The sequence below is a fragment of the Octodon degus genome, unplaced genomic scaffold, assembly GCF_000260255.1.
Source record: "Octodon degus isolate 3935 unplaced genomic scaffold, OctDeg1.0 scaffold00008, whole genome shotgun sequence".
Taxonomy (NCBI): Eukaryota; Metazoa; Chordata; class Mammalia; order Rodentia; family Octodontidae; genus Octodon; species Octodon degus.
This window is the reverse complement of record NW_004524584.1, coordinates 8,976,863-8,988,125: the sequence shown is the minus strand read 5'-3', so window position 1 is coordinate 8,988,125 and position 11,263 is coordinate 8,976,863. Positions and strand designations below refer to the sequence as shown.

The following is an 11,263-nucleotide window of genomic DNA, read 5'->3' as shown; positions in this document are numbered from 1 at the left end:
TCAGCCTCCCCAGCACTGGGATTACAGGTGTGTGCCACCACACCTGGTTTTAGTGGCTGGCTTGGCGTGGGGCTAGCAGAGCATGTGGTACCATGGATTGAACCTGGGTCCTTGTGCTCGCCAGGCAGGCACTTAGACCACCAAGCTATCTCTCCAGCCCCACGCCTTTCTTGATGAATGAAAAAAATCCCAGGTTGGGCATGGGTTGAGGCCTTTGTTCAGGATAGCCATCACCATGGCTGGATTTAGGACCCCTTGGCTCCCTGAAACTACAAATATTCCTCAGTGTCCTTATTCTCACTGTGTGTTGCACTGGAAATGGTAGTTGGAATTAACTTGATGGGATTCCAATAACTTATCCATAGGATTGCAAAATATAAACCTCCTGTACCAAGACAAGGCCAGAAAGGGCTCTCTATAGTTATTATTGAATTATTGTCTATTGTTAATAGTGGGATGGTAGTTGTATTTAGTTGATATTTACTGCATATTAATATTTTCTTTGTCTTTGTGTCTATATTATTATTGTAGTTTTAAAGCATTATTTAGGGGGTATTATTTCTTATTGTACATCAATATCAAATCAATCTTTAAATGTCTTATTATTGTTGATTTGATTGCTATTGCCAGGGTGGAATGGTTGTTGCTCTTAATTGGCTTTTACACCATACAAATATCTGGTTTATCTTTGTGTCATCAACAATATTGAGGCATTTCTTGAAAACTGGGTACTCAGTCAATTACTTTGCACCCTCCCTTCATAAATAAATGGGAAAAGGCAAAGACTTACAGTTAACCATGCCCACACAGCACATCCCTGGAAAGCAGATACTAATCAAAGAGGTCTCCAACAAATTCTTTCTATTATAAGTGACCTACAAATGTGAGCATGTACACACCTACATGTATGCCAAACAACAGAAACACAAAAAGTTAGCGAACAAAATCCTCCAAAATCTCCCTCCAAATCCTCCAAATTCCCCCAAAATGGATCCATGAAGCATCAATGCAAAGGAATTCAAAAGTCAAACAGTTAAATTATATGAAATGATAAAAAGAGAGACAAAGAAAAGTCAGAATAATAAAGTGCTTCTTGAGCTTAAAATGAAATAGCAATAAACAAAATGATCAGTGAGCTTAGAGAAACACTTAATAAAAAACCTAGCTGAGCTAAACAAAATGATGTAAGACATGAATGACCAGGTTAGCAAAGATTTGGAGTCTGTGAAAAGGTACCAAACAGAAACCTAAGAGGTTCAAAAATTTTATTGAAAATATTGGAAGCAGAAGTGATCAATGTGAGGACAAAGTGTCAGAAGAAGAGGAAAGGATTGATGCAGCAGGTGACCATACACAGAGGTATATGAGAACAAAAAAAACATGAGAACATAAAAATTGGATCTAACAGCTTATAGATGATGCAAAGATTAATCTAAATTCAACTGGAGTTGATGGGAAAAAATGAGAAGACAGGGTAAAAGGCATAACAAACATTTTGTAGAAACAATAGGAGAAAGATTTCCAAGTATGAAGAAAGAATATAACATACAAGTAAGTGAGAAATAAAGAATACCAGATAGCCATGATAAGAAAAGCATTTCTCCATGACACAACGAAGTCAAAAGTCCCCAAAATACAATATATGGGCAGAAATGTAAGAGTTTTTAGGAAAACAACAAATAAACAACGCACAAAAGTAAAACCATTAGAATTACAGTATACTCAAACATAAACCTTAAAGCCAGAAGTACATGGAGTGAACTGTTTTAAGCCCTAAAAGAAAACACTGCTAACTCAGACTAATATATCCTGCAAAACCATCTTTCAAAATAGATGGAGAAAATAAGGATTTTTCATGACAAAGACCACTTTAACAAACTAACGACCATCAAACTAGCACTTGAAAATATTCTAAAGGATGTCATACAAAGAGAGAATGAAGCAAATAATGCCAAAACCATTCAGTGGGATGAATACACCAGGTATAGCGAGCAGTTAAGCAGAAGGGAAAGAAGAGGAATCCACAACAGGAGAATAATGCAATGACAGGAACAAGTCAACATTTAGTACCCTTAATGTGAATAGTCTTAATTCCCCAATCAAAAGATACAGACTGGTAGACTGCATCAAAAAGAACAAAATTCAGTGGTATGTTATATACAAGAGGTACATGGACTCCAAAAAAGAAATCCATAGACTAAAAATCAAAGGACAGAAAACAATATTTCATGCAATGGGAGCCCTTAAGCAGGAGTAGCTATCCTATTCGCAGAAAAAGTGGACTTGAAACCAAAACTCATCAGGAGAGGTAAAGAAGATCACTATACATTAGGTAAGGGAACAATTCCATACAAAGTAAAGACAATTATAAATATACATTCACCTAACACCAGCACACCAAACTTCACAAAACAAACACTACTGTATATAAAAGATCAGATTAAACCCTATGAAAATTATAATGGAGGAAGGCAATACCCCAACTATGACAAGTAGATAAACTAGACCAAAAATCAACAAAAAAATAGCAGAGCTGAAGCAAACCTTTGAATAAATGGACTTAATAAATATCCACAGAATCTCCATCCAACAACAGAATACACATTCTTCTCAAAATAGACTACACAGAACTTCCCCAAATTAGACTACATATTATCCTGTAAAACATACTGAAGTAAAAATAAAATAACCAAAAATTTCCCATGCATATTATCAAATCATAGTGCAATGAAACTAGCAATCAATGGCAAAAAATACACATTATGCAAAAACATGGAGATTAAACAATATATTTTTGAATAATTAATGTGTCACAAAAGAATCAAATGATAATGCCAGTACAGCATACCTGAACCTATGGGGCATAATGAAAGCAGTCTTAGGACTGAAGTTTACAGTTATTAACATCCACATCAGAAAAACAGAACAAGCCCCCCCCAAATAACTTAATGCTCTACCTAAAGGTCCTAGAAAATCAAGAATGATCCAGATCCAAAGTTAGTATGAGAGGGCTAGGGATATAGTTCAGTAGCATAGTACCTACCAGGCAACACAAGGTCCTAAGTTCAATTCCCAGTATCAAAAAATAAACAAACAAACAAAAAAGTAAAAAAACAAAAGAAAAGAAAAAACAAAGTTAGTATGAGGGAGAAAATTATAAAGATCACACTATAAACTAATGAAAATGAGACCTAAAAAAAGAACAATATGAGGAAACAATGAATGGAAAACCTGGTTCTTTGAAAAAATAACAATAAAGTAGATAAACCCTTAGTCAATCTTGCCCCCGCAAAAGGGAAGATCCATATCAACCCAATTAAAAATAAAAAGATGAAATCACAATAGACACTGTTGGAAACCACATTATTAGTAATCACTTTGAACAACTATACTCCAAAAAGTTGGAGAAGCCAGAAGAAAGTGGTAGATTCCTAGATACATTTGCATTAACAAAACTGAATCGTGAAGATATATAATCTTGAATAATGTAGTAATAAGCAATAAAATCGATGTAGTAATAAAAACCCTACAAACTAAGAAAAGCCCATGACCTGATGGATTCACCACTAAATTCTATAAAAACATTAGGGAAGACCTAGCAGTACTCCTCAAACTCTTTAATGAAATGGAAAGGGAAGGATTGCTGTCAGACTTATTCCTGGAAGCACATTACGTTGGTTCCAAGCCAAAAAAAGACTTAACACGACAAAAAAAATCTATAGGCCAGTCTCCCTAGTGAACATACACGCAATGGTCTTCAACAAGTACTGAAAAACAGAATGGGACAAACCATTAAAAAGGTCATACATCATGACCAAAGAGGCTTCATCTTGGGAATGCAAGGAAGGTTCTATGTGCAACTCAATAAATATATCACAAAAACAAGCAAGGACAAATATCATATGATCATCTCAACAGATGCAGAAAAAGCCTTCGACAAAAAAAAAAAAATCTCCATTTATGATACAAAAACCCTGCAGAAAATAGGCATCTAGGGCCAAGCACAGTGGTGCACACCTGTTATCCCAGCACTGGGGAGGCTGAGGCAGGAGGATTGTTGTGTGTTTGAGACCAGCTTGGGCTACAAAGCGAGCTGGAGGCCAGTCTGAACTGCATGGTGAGGCTTTATCTCAAAATGAAAAAAAAAAAAAAAAGAAAGAAAGAAAAGGTGACTTTATCTTAATCTGATAAAAGCCATTTAGGACAAACCTAAAGCCAATATCATATTAAATGGGGAAGAACTAAAAACTTTACCTCAGACTAAGAAAAAAATAAGGAGGCCTACTTTTACCACTACAATTCAACACAGTGCTCAAAATTTTAGCCACAGCTATGAGGCAAGCAAAGAAATAAAAGGGCTATATATAGGAAAGGAAGAAGTCAAACTATCTTTATCTGTGGACAACATGACCTCTCATATATAAGATCCAGAAATTTGCACCAAGTAAATAGAACTAATAAACACATCTGGTAAGATAGCATGGTACAATATCAACACACTAGAAAAATCAATACCATTCCTGGACACCAATAATGAACTCACTGAAAAAGACATTAGGAAAATAATACAATTCACAATAACCCAAAGAAAAATTTAATAGTTGGGAATTAACCAAGGAAGTGAAGGATCTGTATAACAAAAAATATAGTATTCTGAGAAAGGAGTAAAAGAAGACATTACAAAATAGAAAGATCCCCTGTTCTTGGTATGCAGAAACAATATGGCCATACTATAAAACTGATACACAAACTGGTATGGTTTGTGTCTAGTTGTCCCCCCAAAGCCTCATATAAATTATGGGGCAGATGCAGCTGGAGGAGCAAGACTGGCTTGAGCTGGCCAGAGGACCAGGGCAGGGCCCAAGGGGGGGGGGCGCAGAGAGGCATGAACCCTTAAACTGGCCAGCCTGTGCTTTCTCAGAGATGTGGAGAGGGTCGTACTGGACAGGCAGCCCCCCAGCCTCTCCAGTGTCTTGAAACCTCCAGTAACTGTGAGCTAAATAAACCTTTCCTTCCCTCATTCTGAGTGTTGGGTATTTGTCCTAGCAATGAGAGAAGAGTAACTAAGACACAAATTTAATGCAATCCCAAACAAAATATTAACAGTATTTCTTACAGAACTAGAAAAAAAAATCTTAGAATTCATAGGGAACCAGAAGTCAAGACCAGAACAGGAAGAGCAATTCTGGGTAATGAGAGCAAAACAGGAGAGGTCACTATCCTGGGTCTCAGGGTATATTACAAAGCCACAGGAATAAAACCAACTATGGTATTGGTCCCCAAACAGAATGTGGATCAATGGAACAGAACAGAAGATGTAGAAAGAACTCCAGGTGCACTCAGCCATCTGACCTTTGACCAAACAAACTGGAGGAAAAAGAGCTTCTTTAACATATGGTGCTGGGAAAATTGGTTTTACCTATGAAAGTTAAAGCTACACGCATCTCCCTGGCCATACATCAAAATAACATAAAAATGGATCAAAGACCTAGATATTGATATAGAAAAACTTAATCTTTTGAAAGATAAAAATCTTAAAGACAGGCATAGGCAAATAGTTTGTTTTTTTTTTTCAGTTAGAGCCACAACTCCAAAAGTAACAACACCAAGAATCAACAAAAGGTTCACATCAAATTATAGTGCTTCTGAACAGAAAGGAAACAGCCGATAAAGTGGAAAAAAAAATCTTATGCAAGAGGGCAACTGAACTGAATAGGCACTTCTCAGAGTAAAGAACACAAATGGCTAATAAATATATGAAAAACATGACTAACATTTCTGGCCATTAGTAAAATGAAACTTAAAACAACTCTGAGATTACTTCTTAGCTCAGAAAGAATGTTTATCATTAAGAAATCAAATAATAATAAATTCTGGTGAGACCATGAGGAAAAAATAACTTTACCAGTATTGGTGCAGATATAAACTATGATAACTACTATAGAAATCATTATAGAGACTTCTTAAAAACAAAATTCCATTTGACCCAGCTATCCTTCTTCTCTTATCTTCCTAAAAGTATTAAAGATATCATACTGTAGTGATATGTGTATACTTATATTTATAGCAGCACAATTTAAACAACTGTATCTTGGAAGTGGCCTATATGTCCATCAGTAGATGAATGGATGAGGAAAATGTGGTATTTACACAAGGTGGAGTATTAGACTGACATATGGAAGGATAAATCTGAGACCTTTGTAGGAAATTGGATGCACCTTAGAACAGTAACATTAAGTAACATAAATCAGACATACAAGCTTAAATATCACATAGGTTATCTTACGTAAGAAACCCAATGTGCCGGGGAGATGGCTCAGTGGAATAAGCGCTTCCCTAGCAAGTGCAAGGACTTGAGTTCAATCCCTGGTTCCGCAAAAAAAAAAAAAAAAAAAAAAAAAGAAAAAAAAAAAAAAAAGAATGTGTGTATATATATATATATATATATATATATATATTATAAAAAACAAAATAATAGATAATATGAAACGGCAATAAATTTTTGCAAATTGGCAGGGAAGCAAGAGATGGATGCAAATGTGACAGGGAGGGGAGGGACAAGAGGTAAAAAGAATTGAGATATGCTATGAAATGTGCCTCCCCATAGTGAACGTAATTATTATATACTGCAAAATATGCTAACAAAATTAAAAAGTAAATTGGTGTTTATGGTGTAATATGACTCAAAATAAATAAAGTGAAATAAATACCTCACTACAAAAGAATTCTATTGAAAGTCTAGGGGCCAGGGAGATAGCTCAGTAGAATAATCGCCTGCCCGGCAAGCGCAAGGTCCTGAGTTCAATCCCTGGTAACACAAAATAAAATAAAATAAAGTCTTTAAACTAATTTACTTAGCCAGGGACACTGGCATGAGCCTGTGTGTCCAGCAGGCTGAGACAGCAGAATGGCTTGAGCCTCACAACTCTATCTCAAAATGTAAAAAGATTTTAAAAGTTAACAGTGCATTGTTAGGTTCAGTAGGAAAGTGTGATTAATGTCACCATATGTTAAAGGTGTGTTATCCAAAATATATTATGTTGCCACTCCCTGTTTTACATGCTACTTTAGGTTTATCAATTTTTAATAGGAAGAATTGGCTTTTAATGTATTTTTTAAACGGATTATGTTTTCACCTGATGGTATTCAAGGAGTTTTAAAAGGCCAGTAGAATTCTTTCATGAATCTAAACACATAAATAAAGAGTAATTAAAGCTTTAATAGCTAAGCACATGCTGTGAAATGCTGGTATGTTGGAGAACACAACCTCATTTTTTAAATGTAATTTGTTTTCTAGAAACTCAAGTTATGATGACACTGGACAGAGTTTTACATAGGTTTCCATGTCCACTTTGGAAAAGTTCTTTACTCTTTTCCAGGATCTTTTCAAATGTATATATCCCAGTGCAATGGGTAAGTATTATGCAGAATGACACAGTTTTGCAGACATTGGTAGGTGTTATTGAAGGAGGAAAAACACACAGTATCAGATGTGGCTGTCTCAGACTTGAAAGATTTACAAAGATAACATGATTGTGGTTATCATTGTGATACAAACCATACACAATCTTTTCTTCAAAGCTCTATTTTCTTTTTTGCAAATTTGCCGCACATGTCTTAATATGTGTACGATCCTGAGTTCAGTGGCACACCACAGCCTACCCTGTGACCCTGACCTTCTGTGCTGTGGTTTCCCTTCCCTGCCTACTCACAGTAATGAATGAAAGAACAAACTTATCTGGTTTCCTCTGCCACTTGTGGCCAGTCCACTGAATGGGCTGGTTGTAAGCAGTATGTGCCAAGAACTAGATTTCATTTTAGGGTGACCAGGTAGGAATTAGGGAGTCCAAGAGGCAAGGTAGGATCTCCACTCCCCTCACACACACACAAAAAAAAAAAAAAAGAAAAGAAAAAGAAAGAAAGAAAAGAAACCCTTAGAGAAAGCCCAATCGTGGAGGGTCCTAGTTTTGCCTACCAACCTTATGCTAAAGGCTGGCTTCTCTGAACAGATCAGTTGCTATTTTCTGTTTTTTGAGCACTGTTTCAACCTTCTGTTTGGGCTATGCAGGGTTATGACAGACCAACCAAGCAGTCCACCTGCTTTTTAAATTAGTCTTCAAGGTTTTAATTCCTCTTTTCATTGACCAAATACAGGTGAAAGGCAGTTACTGCCTATGTTATAGCCTTCTTTCAAAAATCTTTTCAGCTGTGGCCTCTTCTGTTATGGTTTATTCTTGGATATGACACCATGGGGATTCCAAATCTATTATCTCCTCCTTTTTCAAAGCTTCAAACCTTTAATGTGTCCACCCTCCTATTTTCATGCCTTTACCAACTTATTCCATTTTCTATAAACTTCTTTATTGATTCAGTTGGATTTTATTTGAAAGAGGGAGGAAAATGTTGCACTGATACCACCATCTTGAATTAAAATCGTTTCATTTCTGTTTGTTCAGAGCCTTTTCAGCTCTTTTGATTGTGGGACAGGGTTTTACTAAGTTGCCCAGGCTGGCCTCAAACTTACGATTCTCTTTTCTTAGTCTCCCGAGAAACTGAAATTATAGATGTGCGCCACTGTGCCAAGCCTTGAATTTCTTTTTACTACACAAAAGTTTGGTTTTAAATTTAAAAAGAAAAATTATTAACCAGAACAGAAAATATCCAGTGATACTTAAATCACAGGACACAAGCGGTGATTATTTTAGAAGTTCTGCACATTTAAGTATTTTCTTAAAAGAACTAGAAACCATCCAGCAGAAAAGTATGAAGATGAAATTATAAGAAATAAAGCCATGCTGTTAAGTTGAGCTGTGGGGGACTCAGGTCAATAATTTCTGACATTGCCAGTTAAACAGAAGACCCAATGCTATTATGGGCTACTGGACTCTTTTAGAATATTTTGCTGAGTTTACACACCTATAATATTCAATAACGGAACTTAGAAAAAATGGGGTATACAGATGAATGTCCATTTTGTATCTGTGTATTCAAAGTGGTTGGGATAGATATATAGTTGCATTCTGTTAATGAATAGAATGATTTGTTCTAATGGTGTTTGTAAATAGGATCACAAGTCCGCATCTTGTACAGCAATTAACCACTAAGAAGAATATATGCAGTGTATTATTTGTTGAAACTGTACTTCCGATTTGATTTGAAACTGTCTCATTGCTATCTTTTTATCAATAAAACTTTGAAAAAAAAAAAGAACTAGACACTACACCATAAGAGATATTTATCTCAACCAGGTATTTATTAAAAACATAATTACTATTCATATAATTCAAACAACAGCACTAACTGTCCTACAAACACATATTTTTCTTGAATATGAGTTTTGATCATTTAAAGTTCTCTAAATGATTTTGCCAGCCCAGCTCTAGACCTTCACCAACAGAGACAATCAGAATGGGAATTTATTGTGCACGTAGTCAGACCCATTCTCACAGTCCAGATGAAGAAACCCAGGCCATAGAAGACCAACTAACGCAGGACCATCTAACCTGTGGCAGGGACTGACAGGAATCAAACCCTTACAATTTCTGTATCACTGTTCTACTCACACATATTCCCATAGATTTTTCAGGTGGGCCTTGAACTCACTATGTAGTCCAGGCTGGCCTTAAACTCTTGGTGATCTTTCTGCTTCAGCCTCCCAAGGGCCGGGATTACAGGTGTGCATTTACACACATGGCTTGGCATATAATTTTCATAAAATCTTTTTTCTTTTCTTGACAGCGCTATCTTTTTTTTAGTACCTTTCTTTCCAGCTAAAATACAAGCTCCACAGGAGCATAAGCCCTGTTTATCTTGTTATTCCATTGGATTTCTCCCCAACTGTCTAAGTAATCATTAGATACACAATAATTATTTATAAATTAAATGAATGAAAACATCACATTGCCTTTCCATTCTCTTTGAGCTCATGGAAATTTAACACCTTAAAATAGTAGATTATGTGAAAAAGAAAGGGGCAGTATCTGTGAATAGCTTCAAATAATGTCTCTAATTTTCTTGGTATGTTGCTCATGTTGTGAAGTTTGCAGTTCTTTTTAAATTTGCAAAGGGGTCCATATTTATTTAAAAGACAAAAAAAGCTGAAAGACATTGTCCTAGGAAAAGGTGTCCATGATAGTGCTTTGTACCAATTTAGTCAGGATCCCAAGTGCTGGTTCTCTTTGGTTTAGTTTTAATTCCACAAGCTTACCCATACCCTCCCACCCCACACACCCTGGCATATTTCAGTAGCTTGGGATTTCTCAGGCTCAGTGGTAAGTGAGGAGGGCAGTCTGAGTAAGGGTGATTGCAAAGCAAATGATACCATGGTGCTCCTATGAGCAGATATTTAATAGCAGTATTCACCAATAGGTGTTTAGCACAAAAAGATTGTTAAATAATACCTTCTCTGCTGGCAGGATGTATTGCTTCATGAATTGCTTCACCTTAGTAAGAACCTCTTGGCCTTTTCTAGTCTGTACAAACAGATGTTTGGTGCTATCAGCTGGTGGCAGCGCAGTATTGAATGTTCTTTACAGAAAAAAATTAAAAAGATATGCAAAATCATTATAGATTTTTCTGAAGATAATGTGAAGGCTTCCTCAATTTTCCCAAAAACATTCCTCAGAAAATTTTAGACTTTGTTCTTTCATATTAGGAGATAAATGTAGAATGACTTTTTTGGAGCATTAATGTTGAGTCATTATTTGTGAAAAATATAGTTTTGAATCTTTATTGAAGCCCAGAGTTATAACCATGAAGAGAAGTGAGGCTAGTCCACACAAATCTAATTCTTATTCTTAGTATGCGCCCACTAATGACACTGCAGAATGTTACGAAGATCTTTGAACTTAAAGGTACGCCAGAAAAAAACAAAACAAAAAAAAGTTACGCCAGGCCTGGTGGTACCTTCCTACAATTCCAGCTCTTGGGAGGCTGGAACAGGAGGATCATTTCAAGTTTGAGGCCAACCTGGGCCTCCTGGTGAGCTCAAGACCAGCCTGAACTACACAGTGAGACTCTGTTTCGAGAAAAAAAACAAGGGCTGGGGAGATAGCTCAGTGGAATAAGTGCTTGCTTGCTAAGTGCAAGGTCTTGAGTTCAATCCCTGGTACCACACACACACCCACACACACACACACACACACACACACACACACACAAAAGACTTCCCTACTTGGGAGTTTTGAGTTTACTTCATCTTATGCTGAGTTAAGATAATTTCCCACAAAAAGAGAAGAAACCATGGTATTTCCAAATCCAAGCA

General features: G+C 36.3%; 1 protein-coding gene across 1 annotated transcript in view; it reads right to left on the bottom strand.

Annotated features, from left to right (window-relative positions):
• The window catches only part of Acad11 (acyl-CoA dehydrogenase family member 11), a 109,966-nt gene that overhangs the window by 66,151 nt on the left and 32,552 nt on the right, over positions 1-11,263 (bottom strand). Inside the window, exon 9 of the mRNA XM_004625215.2 lies at positions 10,401-10,527. Coding sequence (XP_004625272.2) covers positions 10,401-10,527 — 127 coding nt within the window. The remainder of the gene's footprint in view (positions 1-10,400; positions 10,528-11,263) is intronic.